Source organism: Herpailurus yagouaroundi, unplaced genomic scaffold (assembly GCF_014898765.1).
Source record: "Herpailurus yagouaroundi ecotype Mexico unplaced genomic scaffold, PumYag 140, whole genome shotgun sequence".
NCBI classification, from domain to species: domain Eukaryota; kingdom Metazoa; phylum Chordata; class Mammalia; order Carnivora; family Felidae; genus Herpailurus; species Herpailurus yagouaroundi.
Genome location: NW_024412395.1, coordinates 9045011 through 9064753, shown reverse-complemented (window position 1 = coordinate 9064753; position 19743 = coordinate 9045011). Strand labels below are relative to the sequence as shown.

Sequence of the window (19743 nt, the reverse complement as noted above, 5' to 3'; positions counted from 1 at the left end):
GACGCGGCATCTCCACGTGACATATACAGCATGAAAGCAATCTTGGTTTCGTGCAGTCAGCCCAGGGTCTTCTAAGCCCATGCTCCCTCCTCCAGGCCAGGCTGCCCCGGCTCACTGTTACAATTCTCCCCGTAACTACTCCTCGCAGCCAACCTCAGGTTCTCACTTCCTCAGGCAGCCTTCCTGGACTCTTCCAGCCCACTCCAAAGTCCTAGTGCCTCTCACTCTGAACGCACATGTGCTTTAACCTCAACTAAACTATGAGCTTCTTGAAGACTGGAGCCCTGCCCCTCACTTCCAACCTCCTGCCTCCAAAAACAAAACATTTACCGGAGTTTGTGCTCTTTGTGTCAGACAATGTTGGCTTGGCAACTTTTAACCTTTAGAGGATTATATAGGTTTCTGGTTTTGCCTTTCCATGAAAAAGAGCAAGAACTTGCAAAGGAAATCGGGTTCCTAGCCACCTCCCAAGATTGGGTGGGCTCAGGGAAAACTGGATACTTAGGACCTGTGAAGGTAGGTTTATTACTTAATAGCAACTTCTAGTACCTTGACGCTGGATGAGACACAGATAACCACTCAGTCCATTCCCTGGGGTAAGAGATAAGAGAAACCAAGGTCCGGGAGGGGGTGAAGTAATTTCTCCAGGTTCACATAACACGCTGTCCTCCAGAACCACTGATATGCGGGTGGTCACTGCCCCAGGAGGCTTCTAAGGACCATTCCAGAGCTCAGCGGGGCTGGCTAAGTCGCGGTCAGACAATGGTTTTAATTGGTATGTGAAGGAGAATTATCAGCTTGCTAAAATCAAACGTCCTCCCCGACACACCACTGTTCTTCTCTGGCCAGGACGCTTGTCAAAATGACTGTAGAGAACACACCACGCCAGCAGGGCGAAGCCCAAGTCAGAAAACAAGCGCCCGAAACCTCCTCTTTTATTGTTTAAAATAATTTGGTGTAGCTCTACTTGTAATTCGTTACAGTCTTAGAACGTAAAATTAACTTTCTATGATTTAAAATACAGCCCCCAAAGACCAACAATGGTTGTTTCATAAGAATCCAACTTCCCCAAACTGCCCGAGGCTGCACTGTGATGCCTCAAACACCCAGATGAAGAAACATCTGGTGAGTCAGTATGGGACACAAAATGATGCTGACATTTCCTTCTTTTCACAGACAAATACAACTGAATACTCACTAATGTGGCCAAGTTTAGAAAAAGCTACACCCAATGATCAAAAAGTTTCAATGACAGGGGCACCTGGGTGGCTTAGCTGGTTCAGCATCTTGGGTCTTGCAATCAAGCCCCCGCATCAGGCTCCCAGCTGAGCTTAGAGCTTGCTTGGGATTCTCTCTCTCTCCCCCTCTGTCCCTGCCCAGCTTACACACTCCCTCGCTCTCTCTCTCTTTCTCTCTCTCTCCTTCTGCCCCTTCCCAGCTTACGTGCTCACACGCACACTCTTTCTCTCTCTTGTCTTTTTCCACCCTTTCCTGTATTTGAGTCTCACGGCAGTCAAGCTTTATAACAGGCTCACCCAGAGGTGATGAGACCCAACAACACAGCTGGACAGCACACACAGTGGACTGAAAATCAGGTTTTCTGCCTCAGGAGTCACACCCCATGCTGATCCTAGAATCTTATTCGTACCATGGATTCTCTTATGAAATCCCCTCCTCATCGATGAAGGAGAGATTCTGCGCCAGTCCTAACAAACGGATTGCCAATTCTAAGAGGAGAAGAGTTAAATGAATGGAGTTTTCTTTTAAAACAGAAAATGGGCTTCAGATTTCTGAAGGTCACTAACAAGTCCTCAGCCCTTTTTAAGATGCTTGCTATAAGCTAACACTACTGTAAACCGTGGTGACTTCATTAAGGAGATACTGAAACTCTGTAGCAATGTTTATTTACTAAACAGATAAAAAGGAGTCAGACTGAGAACAAACTGAGGGTTGATGGGGGGTGGGAGGGAGGGGAGGGTGGGTGATGGGTATTGAGGAGGGCACCTTTTGGGATGAGCACTGGGTGTTGTATGGAAACCAATTTGACAATTAACTTCATATTAAAAAAATAAAACTATAATAGAACACTAAAAAAAAAAAGGAGTCAGATAATGAAGGAGATGTACTTATTCAAATAAGGAATATGAAACCATGTCTTAGCTGACAAACACCAACTTCTTCAATAGAAACTCTAAATTGGTATCCAAATCCTCTATGGTGCTTACTTAAATCTGTGTTGGCTTAAGATGAGGGACGCCTGAGCGAGATCTACTGCCTGGTATGTTTCCAATGTGTAACAAACATGTTTTGCCTGCACGGTTCCTTTTAAAAGACCCTGAGAACACAGACCGTGGCTTAAAGGATGAGATATTCATCTCCCCTGAGAGCTTTTATGACAAATTTCAACTTCTAGAAATGGCATTTCAGTAACTTGTCCTTCACTGCTACAGTCCCAGAGCCACTGCCCGTGTGCACCATAGTGCGGCCACTGCCCCAGCGGGCAAGGAGGGACATCTGGGGCTAAGGTCCCAGAGCAGCCTTGTGTCAGCCTGTTGTGTCCTGCCGAAGCCTGGGTTCTGTCTGTGAATACAAAACCAACGAGTTTCCTAAGAGAAGGAAGTTCCAGGAAAGCTCAATGGAATGAACACGCTTTGGAAGTACCAATTAGCTAGGAGAGTAGACTCTGCTTCTGCATGACTGACTCAGTCACTGGGTTTAGAAACATTTTAGATCCTTCCCAAGAAATGTCAGAACCATGTCTGAATGTAGTGACAAAAAAAACATAACACCAGAGAACTACCATGTGCAATATTCTATGCCAACAAGATGGCCACAGCACGAACTTGATGTGCGTCTAACTATTCTGCCCTAAAAAACAAACAAACAAACAAACAAACAAACAAACAAAAAAGGGAATGATGGATGGAGACAGTTTGGGTAAAATAAGAGAAAGACTAGAAGAATTTCAAAAGAAAAGACAGACAAAGAAACCATACATAATCCTAAATATACACAAGTGCCCAAGGCTGGGAGCTTCTGGCCAAGTGACAGAGTGAAGTTTCACAAGGAAAATACAAGGGCACTCAAGGTGAGTATCGAAGTATGCAAAGCAGGGCAGGCCTGCCAATAAAGGCACTCCTTTACTGGGAACAGGATGTTTTCCCCACCTGCTTGGTCAGGTGATCAGTGACGGCAGTGAGGAGACCCTGGGTAACAGGGAGGCCACAGGACAACTAAGGGCTGCTAAGCTTACTTTAAGCAACAGGTATTTTCTGCTTCTGTCCCTCAGGCAATTTAAAAGAGTTCACGCCAAAGAACTTTCTCTACTGAATTTCTCATTTTGCAGGAGGAAAAACACCCCAAAGAAACAAGATCCCTCAAGAAGACAGCTCAGTAAGAAACAGACTATTTAATTCTGCTCAGCTGTACTCCTTAGGGTCCACTGGCAAAGTTTCACAGTTTAAGATCAGGATGCCAGCTTTAAACACAGACATCCTCCAAGGGGATAGTCAGTAAGCGCCACACACTACGGAGGGCTTAGTGTCACCTCGATGCCACATTCTAAGTAGGTCCTCTCCAGAGGAAACAGCATCAGGTGCTTCCGAGAGAACAGTTTTACTTCGGTTTTTGGTCAGGTATTCAAGAAGAGGCTCTTAGGGTTTAAAAAAGAAGAGAAAAAGGTCAGCACAGGCCAGGCCACTTGCCCTAAGAGACACAAAACCTGCTTCACATACTGGTTCTGCCAATACCTGCCATGCATCACCTGACAAATGACAGCATGTTCTGGACCCTCTTCCCTCACTCAGGAATAATGGCGTTGGCTATGTTAGCTCACGGGTCCTCACACTTTACATGAGTTATTGTAACAGGAAAGCGTTCTGTTCAAACATGAGTGATTTGTACTAGCACACGACGAAGCCAGATTTCTGAAGCGTCAACAGGTTAAAAACGTATCTATCACTTAGGGCGCCTGGGTGGCTCAGTCGGTTGGGCGTCCGACTTCAGCTCAGGTCATGATCTCGCGGTTTATGGGTTTGAGCCCCGCATTGGGCTCTGTGCTGACAGCTCGGAGCCTGGAGCCTGCTTCGGATTCTGTGTCTCCCTTCTCTGTCCCTCCTCCACTTGTGCTCTGTGTCTCAAAAATGAATAAATGTAAAAAAAAAAAAACAAACAAAAATGTATCTATCACTTTATGAACCCGTGTTGTGCCAGGCCCATCAGGTGGAGATGCCTAGACAGAACGCGAGACCCCTACCCTTGTTGAGCCTGCAATTGTGGTGAGGGTTTCAGGAGATCAAACCTGTCACCGCTGGGCAGCCACATAAGCTGCTAAACAGAGAAACAGCACAATTTGGGGTCCAGATTCTTTTTGTTGACGTATTCTTGCCGTTCCCTTAATCCACGAGTGTGCCCGTGAGAATCACGTGTGAGCCACGAGACTCAACTAAGCAGGTTATTCTCACTTGGGGTCCAATCCATCGAGGTTTTCTAATGTTCTCAGTATACAGTCCAATTTCCCACAGGGCTTTTGATTGGAAAGGCGTTACTGAAACCATCTGTATTTCACTGTTCTCTGTAGGTCTCTAGGCACTCGAAGGACTGGTGAGCCCCAGGGGCTGGACAAGGCAACGAGCAACCGGCTGGACTTACTGCGGGTCCAATCAGGGCCGGTCGTAAGTGTGCGGGGCACAGAAACACATTTTTCCAACTCTCCAGTAGGCGTCTGAGGTGCCAGGACAGTTGTTAGCATTTTACACGTTCAGGAGCGAGGAAAGGCAGGACATGGCTGCCTCCCTTCATCCTGAACTTGCAGAGAGGGGCACACTGAGAGGGGAGGGGAGGGAGGAAGACCGACAGGTATATGTAGCACTTCTGTCGTCACTGGCCATGTCATTCGGTTCTCACAAGAAACCGTGACAACGTCCTCCTCCACCTTACCCACAAGCACACTGAGATGCGGAAGCTGAAAGAACCTGTCCGAGGTCGTGGAGCAAGGAAGCGTGGGTTCCAGCACTTGCACATCTGTCTCTCGAGCCAACCTCGATCTCCCAATAGCAGCCTGGCAGGTGCCGAATGTCACCAGGAAAACGGCAGCCCCCTCCTTCTGACCACAGCAATTGGGAGCCACCGACCAGGAAATCCCTGAGGACAGGTCAGGCCTGCTGTACGTGTGGGAGTCAGGAACCTACCAAGTGGCACCAGGCCCTGAATGGCACCTGGGCTCAGCCGCCACACCAGCACTGGGACTGTCACCCTGAACCATGGCCTGGGCCGAGCTCCAAAGGAGCGACTCTTTTTTTGTTTCACGTTTTTTTTTTTTGTTTTTTTTTTAAGCTTACTTATTTATTTTTGAGAGAGAGAGAGCAAAAGAGAGAGAGCAGGGGAGGCGCACAGAGAGAATCCCAAGCAGGCTCCATGCTGACAGCAGGGAGCCCGATGTGGGGCTCGAACTCGCGAACTGTGAGATCACGACCTGAGCAAGAAGCAGACCCTTAACTGACTGAGCCCCCCCCTCCCAAGGTGCCCCCCAAAGGGAGCGACTCCTAGTCAGGCTGCACACTGATCCACACCCCTCTCTCCCCACACCCTCACTGCACCCCCAGGCCCGTCTGCTCGGCACTCCTGGGCCAGAGGCCGGCTTACCTCCTTATGGGAGTCTTTGTGGGCTTCCAGAGTCTTCATAATCGTCAGCTCGGCATAGTTCTTAAATCTTGCGGGCTGGTTTCTCAGAATTTCCCGTAGAACCCTCAATGCTAGTGCTCGGATGGAATGCTGGAGTATCAGAGGAAAGGAAGACATCAGCAAACAACACAGTGCTTCACTGAACATACTAGCCAGAAGCGCCCGGCAAGGCCAGGCACCCAGCCCTGGGCTCCCCTGGCACCTTGCTGGCACCCAACGCAGGTCACGTTGCAAGCGTGGCACAGGCTGAGACAGCCAGTCCCATGAGGCGGGTGCTATGCCTACGCTGACATTCCCAGGACCCAGCACCTAAGACCTGAGGAAGGTTTCTGGAATGAGCCAAAAGAGGACCAAATGAGACCGAATGAGGACGATACATCTAAGTTCATTATCAATCTCCTGGAGGATTTCCACGTTTTCTGAGATGTCGGTATGCAAATTACCCTTTGGTAAAGAACAGGTAACAAGCATCTAACCACTTCATCAACACGGCCTGTAAGACAGCCACAGACCTGTCTTTACTCCCGACCTTCTGTGTGATGAGATCACGGGGGAGGGTGGTGTGTACACACCTCGAGGTGTCTGAGGCCCAAGCTGTGCGTTTGGAGGAAAACCGTTCCACATGGGCTCCTAATCTCAGTAAAAGAAAAGGGGTTTACACCAAACTGAGCCAAAAACTACATCCTGATTCTTCGTCACTCGTCTGTGCTATTGGCTCACTAATGGACCATCTACCTGCTCTCTACGTGAGATCACTATCTCCCAACACAGCCTGACCAAGCAGGCTGTAAGGGAAGTGACTGTAGGTCCTCCATCACTGTACTTCTGTCTGTCCCCACCCTCCTCCATCACTGTACTTCTGTCTGTCCCCACCCTCCGCCAAACCATTAACCCGAAGCATCAGAAAGCAATCAGAGCCACCGCATTCGCCGGCCCCCTGTGCACCCGTCTTCCATCAGAGTCACCATCAACGTGACCCCGAGAGGGACCTTCACCGTGGGCTGTGTTGAGCTTCCTCAAAATCCACCTGGTCCTGCCCTTGAGTTCTTCATCACACCTGCTTCGTTGTTTCCGCGGCCTCCACAAAGCCCAGTGCACAGGTGGATTTTTACTTCTAGAGTTTCACTCAGACAATTCCCAACATCTGCTGCTGTCTGCGCACAAGGGACCGGCACGCAGCTGGGAGAAGGCAGGACTCTGACTAGGTTACGCCCCCCTTTAAGAGTCATCTACGTGGTCCCAGGTGTGGATTACGGACCGGGCACGGCACAAATTCCTCGTTGGTCACACTCAAAGGTCACAGGGCAAAGAGGGCTTTTGATTTAAAAAAATAATACAGAAGATAACAGAAAACAACCCATGCTCCAGAACTGCTTGCTTAACCAGTTAAAATCACTGTTGCTGCTCACAGATGCCGGCTGCATCTACACAGAACTTCAGGGAAGGCAGCATCTAGTAGGGTCTCTTAAAAAATGAACTTCTCTATTTCTCAGTTACACGTGGAACCTAAAACTCACACAGAAAAAAACCTCATTGTAAAAAACCATTCCATGCTAACAAAGGTTTAAGAAATTCTGTGTTAAACAAAGCAACCTGAAGCAGGAACAAGTTTCCCTCAACTCCTACAAACCCAATGACAGAAGAAAACACACACATAAATAAGCTAGGAACGGGGCCCGTCTCTGACAGAAACATGACCTCACTAGCTGGTGCTCAGAAAATATTTGGAAAACGTTTTGATGTAAACAGCAGGCACAGTACAGAAATAAAGCTGAAGCCAAAGTCCAGAACGACAGGACTTAACAGCCCGTCACACGGGAAGGCGGGAACGCAAGGACGAGGAAGGCGCCTCACGTCTTTGTCTCCGAGCGTCTCCAGCAGCAGGAGCAGAATGGTCTTGAAGTGCTCCTCCCAGACGCCCAGGCTGTCTTCCCGGGTGATTTTGAGCAGCTCCAGCAGGGCGCCTTTCCGTTCCTCCACCCGCTCGTTGTGGTTGGACAGCTCTTTCAGAAGGTCAGCCACCAAGTCAGAATGGTCAACGGGCACTGGAGAGACACCGAGACAAAGTCACCTCACGAGGACCCCGGGCTGTGGACGCGCCCTCCGCCCGCTCTCCGCTCCCAGAGGCAGCCCCCCTCCGTCATTCCTGCCCCGTGCCCTTCACCCTTCTCTGCTGCCCGCTCGTGACACCCTTAGCAGGCCGTCTCACCAAACAGGAAAACGGAGATGTGGGAACAGATGTCAAGTACCAATACCAACATCCTTACCCTCCCCCACGGTCGTTTTCCCCCTTCGAGTTCAGACAAACAGGAGAAGCCACCTAAAAGTCTCTCCGTGACTGTCCTCCTCCCCCCAAATCTATCTCCACTGCAGCAGCTCCAAGTCAGGCCACCCCTGGACAGTCCCCTCCCGCCGTCACACCCACTGACACGGGCACATTTTCCTCCAGGCCCTCCTCACTGACCCGTCTGACATTCCTTCCCTCCCCGAACGTCCAGAGCTTAGTAACCAGCACAGCAAACAAATACTAATCAAGGTGTTGAGCCTGTGCGTGGACTGTCTATGCACAGACTGTACAACGTGCCAAAACCACTTAGCAAAAGGGCTTCAGCCATGAAACACCTATCCTTTCTCTTCCCATGAACTTAAGAGACCTCAACTCTGAACACTTCCTTTCAATAGAGAGGATGAAAAGGCAGAGACAAGTCATTAGGAACTACTTAAATTTGTATTTTCATACTTTTTTTTTTTTTTTTTTTTTTAGCTTCTAAGGTGTGAGGGAACAAACACACAGGAAGTGTGAAATGTTAAAGAACTCAATCATTTCCCCCCTGCCTTTCCACTTTTCTCTTTAGGCCTTTTAGTCAGTTGGTAAGCCTTACATAAATTTAGTGAGTTTAGGAAGCCTTTTACGCAGTTGGTAAATAGGGGAACAACCAACACCCCAATCTCTGTTCTATCTTAAACAAGACGAACAAATGGGTAAGTTAAATGATGTGTCAACTGTCTGAACAATAAAAGGAAACAGCCCACTACTCCTAAAAAGTGCAACTCATAATAACCACCAAGCCATTGGCCTTGGGCCCAGTGAACAGGCACTGGGAATCCCTGGGAATTTACGGAGTTGCTACCCACGGCAAGTAACCACCTGGGCACATGCCTTCAGACGACTGCAGGACTTCATTTCTGTCTTAGGATCCCATCGCTATTGTGGGGCTTGAACTCACAGCCCTGAGAGTAAGAGTCACGTGCTCTGCCAACTAAGCCAGGCAGGCGCCCCCCAGTTCCCCTTCTTTTGTGTCCCCACTGAAACCAGCAGCTGCTCTAGTGAGGCGCCCTCTCTTTCCAGTGCCACTGTGTTAGGTCTTTTTTCTCGGACAGGCCATGAGTTGCTCTCAGGCCAAGGACTCTGTCCGATTTGCCTCCTTGTCCCCAGCAAGCTATACACTTCATGACACACAGTGAATGCTACCTGTTTAGGGTTCTAATTTAGGGTTCTGATTTAATTCTTCATTTAAAACTGAAAAACAAAACAAAGGCTTGGAAACAAAACGGATATATACGTATATTAAAAAAAAAAATAACTATTATGTGAACGTGACGACCAGGTGAAAAAAGAACTAATTAAGTTCCAGACAAAAACAGCATCATTCCAATGCACGCTTACTCACCGGTTACTCAGTAATGGACACTGGTCTTAACACAAGTGTCAGAAAACAAAGCACGTCATCAGACTAGCTCTGTTCGTGCCAAGTATGTTATATTTGGGGCAAGTAACTTAACCCTTCTGAATGTTAGTTTTTTAACCTGTGAAATGGAAATAGTCCCTTCTATCTCATTAGGTATGTACAGAAAGCAGCTGAGCGGAAAGCACATGGTAATGCAGGAGCTCAGTATATGCCAGATCCCCTCTCTCTGAACTATGAGACAGAAGTCAACCAAAGCAGCTCCAGGAAGGCCTGGTTAAAACGCTGGTGTGAGAGAAAAGCAGGGGGCTCTCAGTGGTGCTACCGGGCCCTCCTTCCATAGCTCAGGGCTGGGAGAGGACACACAGACGCGGAGCCTGTGCTGGGATGGCTTGTGCCTCTGCCTCCCACCCGCTAACTGCTACTCCCCTCGCGCTTCTGACCTCCACTCAGGCCCTTGTGCCTCGCGGAAGCCTTCCCTGAGGGGCACAGCTGACCTTCCTTCACTGCACAGTGTGCAGCCCTAAGTTTGGGTCACGGGTAGCTCCTGGTTTCGTGACTGGCTCTACGAAAGCCAGGCTGCTGGCTTCCAGAGGGCAGGGACTGTGCACGCTTCTGTGCACAGATGTGCTTTCCATGCCTAAGCACATGGTGGGGGCTCAGTAAGTGGCTAAACGAAGGACTGTCTGCATGTGTGTTTGCCCTCTACACCCCAGAGAGAGCCACCGAAAGCTCTTCTGGATGGTGGGGGGCGGGGGGGGGGAGTTGGATGGGGGTCAAGCAAAGAGGAACAAACCATCTCGAAGCTGCTCCATGTCATCATCGAACACGGCCTCCTTCAGGGCTGTCTTGTCATAGGCGTTGATGGTGTCCGAGTAGGGGTAGGGATTGTAGTCTCGCGCCCGCGGCCCAGGGAAGGCGCGGGGGGGCTGGGTGTTGAGGAGGGACGTCTTGTTGTCCAGGGCCGTTCTGCCTCCTTCCACCACATCACTGCCTCCCCGGCCCTCCGTGGCAGGCGACGCAACTCCACCATCGCGGGACACCTGAGGCACGGCACAAGGTCAGTTCCTTTTTAGGACTTTTAACAAACTCTTCCTTTACATTTTCAGAAGTATTGGGACAGCCAGATTTCTCCCTTGAAATCTGGCCACTGACCAAAGGATAGTTACTAGGTTTCAATCTGTAAACCATCCAATTCATAAACTACCTGAGCGGGAACTGAACACTTATGTTTTCCCCTCTCCACTCCCTAATTTACATGTAAAGTCTGTTAATTTACATCTGAAGTCTGTTTTGTAGGTGGTGATGACTTTTGACTTAAATGTTTCTTTAAAAAAAAATTTTTTTTTAATGTTTATTTATTTTTGAGAAAGGGAGAGAGAGAGAGAGAGAGAGAGAGAGAGAGAGAGAGAGAGAGAGGACAAGTTGCGGAGGGGCAGAGAGAGAGGGAGACACAGAATCCGAAGCAGGCTCCAGGCTCTGAGCTGTCAGCACAGAGCCTGATGCGGGGCTCGAACTCACAAGCTGTGAGATCATGACCTGAGCCAAAGTCGGATGCTTAACGGACTGAGCCACCCAGGTGTCCCTAAAAAAAATTCTTACTTTCTAAACTTGTATATTTAAACCAGTCCTTATCTTCATGCAGACTTTGCAGAGTGGGAATCACGGCACACATTCTGTCATATATTTTGCTTTTCTCATAGTGTAAGAATGTCCCATGTAAATAAAGTGTTTAATAACATATTGTTTAATGGGGTGCCTGGGTGGCTCAGTCGGTTAAGTGGCCGACTTAGGCTCAGGTCATGATCTCGCAGTCTGTGAGTTCGAGCCCCGCGTCAGGCTCTGTGCTGACCGCTCAGAGCCTGGAGCCTGTTTCGGATTCTGTGTGTCCCTCTCTCTCTCTGACCCTCCCCTGTTCATGCTCTGTCTCTCTCTGTCTCAAAAATAAAATAAACGTTAAAAAAAAAATTAAAAAAAGAAATTAAAAAAAAATAACATATTGTTTAATCACACCACTATTTCTACTTGTGTTCTAGTAAGATTTACTCAACCATTCCCCTTCTACTTTTTTTAATGCTTCTATTTTTTGCTATTATAGACAACTCTGAAATAAACTACACTGTAACATAATACCTTTCTTACCTTTTGCTGCATTTGTTATTTAGCACAGATTGCCAAAAGTTACATTACTTGATAAAGGATATGAAACTTAAAATCACCTATGCCGAATATAATTTTACTTAGCTCCAAAGCAACTGTATCAAGTTCCCATGCCACCAATATTACACTAGTTCCCTCATATCCTGAAGCATTAAATATTCTACTTTCTACCCGAAACAAAGCGGAACAATTTAGAAATAAAGTGGAGCCTCAAATGTATGTTTGCTGCATTTCTGTAATCACCCGTAAGGATGGACTTTCTCCTGCACGTTGAACGTTTTCATCTCTGCTTTGGGGAACTGTCTTCCTAGTGGCTCTGACATTCATCCTTACGGAGGTCTGTCTTATTACACTGGGTCACTTATCAAACCAAAGAGGTACACTGGCTCCCGAGTCTTTCACACATAATGCATTTTCACCCCCAGCCCAGCTTCTTTGCTCACACTCTGGTAATCAGCAGCTAAGATCGTGAATTTCGAACCTGTTCAACAATTTCCACTTCGTCCTCTCATGTTCTCCTATCCTGTCACCCACCCTGTTGTCTGGCCTGGGGGTTCCTGCACCCCATCCTGCCGATCCCACCAATGACAATCCTGCTTCCATGCCTCGTCTGCTACCTTCACTCGGCAAGCTTCACCCCTTTCAACTTCGCCAGAGAATTTTTATGCTTTGAAAAAGCGGAAATCACTCAAATGTTCCAAAATAGGGCACTGAGTACATGATTGTGGTATCCATGTGACAAATTCTCACCTGAACATAAAAATTCCCACAGGAGAATGCAGACGGGGGGAAAGTGCTCACATGCTACACTCAACAGAATGCACACCGTGATGTCACTTGCATCAAAAACAAACAAAAACATGCTACAGCCTACTCCAAGCATACAGCTGCATAAATATATATAAAGAAACAGAAAAATACACACGAAAGCATCCACCTTCTCTTAGGGCCTCTATTGTTCCTAGCAGGGCTTCGGATTCCCTAATTTGAGCCCCTCGCTCCCCACAGGTGTTCTGGAAGCCCTTTTCCACTCTCCTCACCACAGCTGAACTCCCGGAGTCAGGTCGGCCTCTTTCTGCTGCCCATAGAAAGTGGGAGCGGTCAGTGGGGATGCCCTCCACTTCCTGGCCCCACATCAACCCAGCCCACCCTGCTTCCCAGCTACGGCCACCAGTGCCCAGACTGCCTCCTCTGCCATGTCCTCAAGGACCCGTGTCCACCAATCACCCACGCCCTGCCACGGCATTGTCCACACTTTTCTCCTAACTGGTCCCATGTGCATTCAGACGGGGCAGATCTCCCCGGGGAAAAGGTCCTGAATGATCCCTCCTCAATGTCCAGGTTGTTACTCAAGCTGGTCCTCAACCCACTGCACTCTGCTTTCCACGCTCAGCTCTGCTCTGAACGGTGCTCACAAAACAGATGGGGCTCCTGGAAGAAACTAGATCTGGAAACCGTAGACCAGGACTGTGCGTAAAGTTTATTTGAGAAGAAGAACATGGAAATCCAAACCGTGGGTCCATTCTCCAAGAAGAAGTCGTGGCTCTACATCAGAACAATGGTGAATAAACGTGTGTTTTATATACTTTCAGCTAAAATACAGTATTTGATGCAGATCGTAAAAAAAATAAAAAAATAAAAAAAATCCAGCGGAGTCCTTTCCCTTCACGTCTGGCCGGTCGCTGTCTTTGCAGCATCACCTCTTTGGCTACAAGGCCTTTCCCAAAGTTTCCCTTAAATTCTCTGATACCCCACTCTCCTGGTCTCCCATGCAATAATAACCTGTAGCCCTTCTCCCAAGTCCTCTTCTTCCGTCTTTCCCTTTAGTGTTGATGCTCCCCAGGATTTTGTCCTTACCCTTTACTTGGTTGATTTCACTCACTTTCTAGTTACCATCAGGCAACCAGTCAACGTCTCCCAATGTTTCATCTCCGGGCCGAGTGGCCAGCCTGAACTGCAGGCTGGTATCTGCAAAGGCCTAAGGAGTATGTGTGCTTGGATACTCCCTATGTCTCCCAAGTCACACACATCCAAAACTGAACTCATTAAGTTCCAAAGGGGTTAACACACATTTTTTTCTCCTTCTGTGATATGATCTCACTGAACGGCACAAGCACCTAACAGTTCTAGCCAGAGACTTCGGACTCTTGTTATTTCAGCTCATGCCTTACCGACCCCACTTCCTCCAGAGTCATTCTCCATCTCAGAGGGGCAGCAGGTTTCCTAAAATTTTAAGTGTGACCACGCCACTTCCTTGGTTAAAAATCTCCAGTGACTCCCGAGTGGAGTCAGACACCAGCAGGAAAGGGAGTACCCTTCCTGAGCCACCCTTGCAGCCTCCTCCCCAAACCTGGCCACCAACACGACAGGCCCGCTCTCTGCACACCAGCCACCGCAAAGAGAACTCATGCCATGCCCCCTGCCACCTCTCTGCTTTCTCCTAGGCCCGTCCTCCTATCTGACCACACACTCCCCTCGAACCCTGCTTCACGCGGCTCCGAGGACAGCACCACCTCTGAGCACCGGGACCGGCCCAGCCTGACTCATCAGTACTGAGCCCTGCCCGCTCCCGCCGCACCACCACTCCCCACGGATCCGCCTGCCTCTGCAGGAACTACAGCTCCCAGAGAACCACGCTGCTGTCTGATTCAGGCCTACTATTTTCATCACGTCACAGGAACAAAAATATGTCCAGGATAAACAAAGGCAAACGGGGGACAAGATAGTTTACAATCTTCACAAAGAGAGCTGGGGGTCACTCAAAATTTTCTAAAGTTGCCTCGGGCCTCTTAAGATAATACTCTTCTAGCTACAAGACACAAATGATGATGAAGCTCAGTGTTCACGTGGTCAGTCCTCAGCGTTCTCACTTCACCGAAATACAGTTCTCTGTTAGCCCGGGGATACTTACAATGTCACAGTCCTTTTTGCCATCTCGCTTAATTGGCTCGTTCAGATCCTCTTGGCTTCGAAAACTAAACTTTTCAATGGCTTCTGTAACTCCACGCAGAGAACTGTAAATTTCTTCAGAGTTCAGGTTCTCTGTATCATATTCCAGCATGCTAAAGGATCAAAAGATATTGTATTTCTTAAATTGAAGCACACGCATAAATTTGAGGCATGGATATAAATTACTTCCAACAGTTTATGGAGTGAGGTATAATTACAATTTCGTGTCTTTAGGCGAGTTGGAATGAAAAGGAGACACCTGTTAGAGTGCCACCACTGGACAACTGCACGTGTTCCTTGTCAAACCAGGCCCCAAACACATCACATCAGCACTCGGTAAGACCCGGTGGGGGGCACAGCAATAACCACAAGAATGCAAGAACTCAAAGGGTGACAACTGGTGACAATGCACGAGGTAATGAAAGTGGAAAAATAACTTTCGTATCTTGAAGATGGAAACAAGGAGTCTGGTTGTTACTGGTCTCAAATGTACAAACGGGTAAGAGGGGTGGGCACTTCAAAATAAAGCTAGTGTCACAAGCAAGTTTCAGAGGGGCAAAGCTAATGACCTCACAAGACTGGGTAATGCTCACCGGGGTTAGAAACTTGTGAAATAAAACCCTACGTTCAAAAACGATTCCAAGTTAGATCCACCCTACCGAAAGGCTCCCGACAGTCTCTCTTGTGCCATCTAACCCAGGAGCTTGCTGTGAATATCAAACTCTTCCAAGGTGCTGACATTTTGCGTTTTACAATAAAAACAGATCTTATACAGATGAGTCACGTTCCTAGATGGATGTCTAGAAGTATTTGAAAAAGCAAGAAACATTCGTCCCTTACAGAAAAGTGATGCCAACGATTGTTCCTTTAGTGGGCTGAGCAGAGCACAATCAGAAACTAAGCAAAAATCCCAAGTAGCCTTTGGGTGTCATGTATAGGGTGTCAACAGGCAGCCTTTCACGGTCTGGAGAGTGCCCGGAAGCGGGTCCCGAGAATAGCCCGCCGTCCCTCACCGAGAGTATCCAAGAAAAGCACAGGATAAAGCACAGCATAAAGAAGGCAAAACATGAAGCAACAGTCAACCAAGGGTAAAGGCAAAACAACTGTGTTCATTTGAGTGTCACGTGTTTTAAACAAACTTGAAGAGAAGATCAGATGAGTTGGTCTAAGTGAACTTCCACAAAGTCTTGGAGCTACACTGAGGATTGCTAGGGACAAAGAATCCTTGGGTGTGTTTAAGTGAGCATTCAACAACATCATTCAGGACTAAAGACATGCAGTCTTTCGTTCTTCAAAAGAAGTAACTGAAACTAGACCATCGCTGGCAGGAACCTTTCCTACGTGCGACACAACCAACCCTGTACGTTCTCACAAGAGGCTGTTTCCTGTAGCTTACAAACAAATAATATTTACTAAGCCCCCCCTCGCCACCTTTTCTTTTCTTTCTTCTTTAATGGTTTGGGCAGATGAGCAAGATAAGAGGTCGACGGTCCTCACTTGGGAGGAGCCAGACCTCTACTGGCTCGCGGTTGGAACCATCCAGGTGTTTTCTGTGGCTGGACACGTCCTGCTGGGGCACAACATCTGAACTCACCTTTGGAGATGGGAGCTATTTGCCTAAAATTGCAAAACTCGCCCAGATAGAACTTTCTTGTTTTCTGATGAATGAAAGAAAATCTATACCCCAACTGTGCTTGGAGAGCTCACAAAAATACATGCCAACTCAAAGACGGGCTCTGGCAGCAAACACAAAGAAATGTGAATGAACATGTTAACAGCTAAAGTCCCATGTATATACTGACGGGAAGTGGAAGGAAAAACCTGAATGGAATTCAAGATGTCAACCCCTGCTAAGTTCATAAGGTTGTCTGTCTATGGGGCAACATCACTTTAATGTGAAGAAAGCGTGACTGAGGAGCACAGGGGGTCGGTCCCTGCCCCTCCTTTCTAGAACACCACAATACCAGCTTCCGTGGGAGCAAAGGCATTTATACATCTGGCCAGTACACTATTTTTTATATATAAAGACTGAGTATGACTCAAACAAAAAATTATGTATACGAGATGTAAAAAAGATGCCTTAAAATACTTTTAATCACAACAACCAAAAATAATAGCATAGCCCATGCAAAAAAGGAAAAAAAACAACTGAAAGCATGACAGATGGACAAGAGCAAGTCTGGCGGAACGTTCAGCTTTTTAAGGGATGTCACAATATTATTTTCCATATGTCGCTTCAGATAACATTAGCTTTCACTTCATTCATCTCATTATTCGTAACCTCAATGGCCTTAAAATATTTCACGTCCGTTCACAGAACTTTATAGCCTCGTCTCAAAATAAGAAAATAAAGGATTCTGCCAGTTAATGCTCCTCCTTCTTACTTTCAATTAATAGTGAGGAGTACATGTGCATGACCGGCTGCAATCCGGGGTGACACTTCTTTTAGACTTGAGGTTTGAAGTATCTCCTTGGTACGAAGCTAAAACTGTGAGCGGCAGGTGAGAGACGGCATGGCTTTTCTCCAACACGAACCAGATAACGTTACTTTCTTCGCTAGTTCATGTTTTGGCATTTGTTTTTTTCCGAATCGATGCCTACGAGCCCTCATTTTGTAGGGAAAAAGGAAATTCCCACGAAAGCTGTCATCGGGGAATCCCAGATACCGGGGTCCCGGCCAGCAGAACATAAGAGAGCACAGCAAGAGGGACGCAGTGGCTTTCTTAGAGGAGGCTTTGCTTAGGTAGACCCTAGTCTGCCACCTGACCCCTAGCTCAGAGACGTAATCCTTTAGTTACAGGCCAGCTCCCGGTCTTCTGTAAACACTGCGATTAGACCCCAGAGGGTTTCCTTAGAATTCTTCAGATTAGGAAGAGTTGCTCAATGGGTCAATATTCACTGGCCTAAGGTCAGGCCATGCCACCCAACACTGGGGCAGAATAGAGCTCTGGACCTGCCCTGTTGTAAAGGGTCCATATCAAGGGTGGGGAGATGGGTGAGGTCAGGTCTCCAAGAAGAGAGACACCAGAGGCAGGAAGGTTGCTTTCTCAGATTTTCCTCTTTTGTCATTTTGTAGGGAAAATATGTCTGCAGTGGGAAGGACACTAAGATTCTAGGTATGGAATTAGGATAATCATTCGTGTTATGCCATCAACACAGTTTTGACAGAGAGCAAAGAGACAAAGGTTTCCTCTTATTTTTATGTAACGGACAGGTTTTTCTAAATGTAAAAGTCTCTTGTCAATGCTCTCTCCCTCCGATGGCCAACAAAAGTTAATGGGTATTTATTAGCATCAGCTGTGTTACTGTGTATGTGTGAAGGATGATTCTGGAAATGGGGTCTTGAGAGTGGCTGGGGGTGAAGTTTAGTGCCCATTAGGGCACACAGGTCAGTGTACTGGAAGACAGTCATAAATGGGACTTCTACTTCGAGGCCTGGCTCATCTTTTTTTTAAAAAAGGAAGTAAAGCGACACGCTTCATTAACATTGACCACAGCAGTGGTCACGTTGTTGCTGTGCCCTTTCCCTAACCTTGCGTATCTAGTAACAGTCATTATAGGATTCTCTGAACACTTGGGAAGCTACTCTTAGACCTATAAGAGTTTCCAAAGAAAGGTGTTGTTAAAACCCGACACAGCGGACTTGTTCATATGTACAGCTTCATTGTGCTGAGGACACAAAAGTAGAAATGTAAAGCTTCTGTGCAAAAGCTATCTGTGAAGCATTCAGAAGTAGCAGATCTTTTTCTGTTTTGTTTTTACCCCATCCTATCAGAGGGCACAAACTCATTTTGCACAGCACAAAGATGGCTGAACTGCCCTATGCTCTGCTCATGCAGTTATAGGCTTCAACGGAAGGGGTCCTCTGATCTTTGGACCTTTATAATAAGCACCTAAAGGACTCTCGAGCAGTAAACTAAAGGAATCCATGGGCCCTACTTTGTCCCACTGATTTACCATCCGTCTTAAATCTGAAGGAAGCCCCACCTCCTTCTTCTAGATACTGACCCCTCCACTGCCCAGAGGCAAGGGCACCTCAGTGAGATGCAGCAGTGAAAACCTCCTGACTTCCCCTTCTGGATCAGACTATCGCCACGTGAGGGTACCTTATGCAAGAAAGCAGTCCACGTCATCAACAGCAGGACGAGCGCTACAGGTACGGTTTGGGACAGGGCAGGTCTCATTTGCTTCTGGGTGGGAATGCCTTGTCTGCTTGAGAAGAATACGAAGGAAACTGTGCCCCTCTCGCCTGCCTCGACTGCACGGCACTGTCCCAGCACCTTTTGGGGTGGGGGGCTCAGCTCTGCCTGGGCCACAGTGGGTGCTGACGGATTTGGCCAGTTGATGAAACAGTCATCTGTCCCTGGGCCGCGGCAGGAGCTGCACTCATGCGGGTCCAGAGACCATGTGCCTGCTCACACTTCTCACCAAGGCTCTACTCCTGCTCATCTAAGCCAGAGGCTTTCCACAAGACCTGAGACGACCCTGGAAAAGCAATAATATTGTGACACCTCGGACAAGGTTAACAGGTAGCTTGTTACCTGGGAGAGTAAGAGCGCCTGAGAGTCTTGTGGGAGGGAGCGGTGGGAATGGAGTTAGGCTGAGAAAAGGGAGGTGGGTGCTTCGATAGCCCATCGGCACTCCAACCCCATAACCGACTGCAGTGATCAGAAGAGGAGAATCAGAGAGAGACAACACAAGGCAACGGGGAGGGGAGGGGGGAGGGGACAGGAAGACACGATATCCTGAATGTCTTCCGGTCTCCTCCTTCCTTGACCAGGCTCTGTCAGAGTTAACTGCAGCAAAATGTACACTTCACCATACAGAGGAAAACTGAACAAATTTTGTTTTACAGTTTGGCCCCTGATGAGGCTGCTTTATTCCTTCCCCTCTCGATCGTGTGTTACATGTTTAAATCACGTGAGATTCCAAGGGTAAGACTGGGGGTGTGTGTGTGCACGGGGAAGGACACTGTGAGCACTTACACACAAATAGGCACGGATGCTCAGTTTCGGGTAATGCAACCAACTGTCTTACAAAGAGCCAGACAAGGAATTTCGGGCCTTAATTCAAACGAGAACCAAGGGACCACAGCAGGAAGATTCAGAGAACGTGCCATTCTGTCCAGAGCACTCAAGCAGGGGGCAAGGTGCTCCCTGAGGCCAGGATCCAATCAGATGGGAGCTCAGAGGCCACCACAAGCAATTTCCTTCTGAAAGAGTAACAGCACCACTAGAGGGTTACAATTCCCCTACTCACATCACCT

At 47.8% G+C, this 19743-nt stretch overlaps 1 protein-coding gene across 26 annotated transcripts in view; it reads right to left on the bottom strand.

The window, feature by feature from the left end:
* Positions 1–19743, bottom strand: part of CLASP1 (cytoplasmic linker associated protein 1) — a 277455-nt gene that overhangs the window by 20433 nt on the left and 237279 nt on the right. For 13 of the 26 annotated variants that reach the window (XM_040474788.1, XM_040474790.1, XM_040474791.1 and 10 more), the window contains 5 exons: positions 19019–19135; positions 14440–14590; positions 10165–10411; positions 7537–7727; positions 5644–5772 (listed from right to left, as the gene is read on the bottom strand). In XM_040474788.1, the coding sequence (XP_040330722.1) occupies positions 5644–5772; positions 7537–7727; positions 10165–10411; positions 14440–14590; positions 19019–19135 (835 nt within the window). The remainder of the gene's footprint in view (positions 1–5643; positions 5773–7536; positions 7728–10164; positions 10412–14439; positions 14591–19018; positions 19136–19743) is intronic. The other 13 variants (XM_040474793.1, XM_040474796.1, XM_040474797.1 and 10 more) reach the window with 1 other exon arrangement.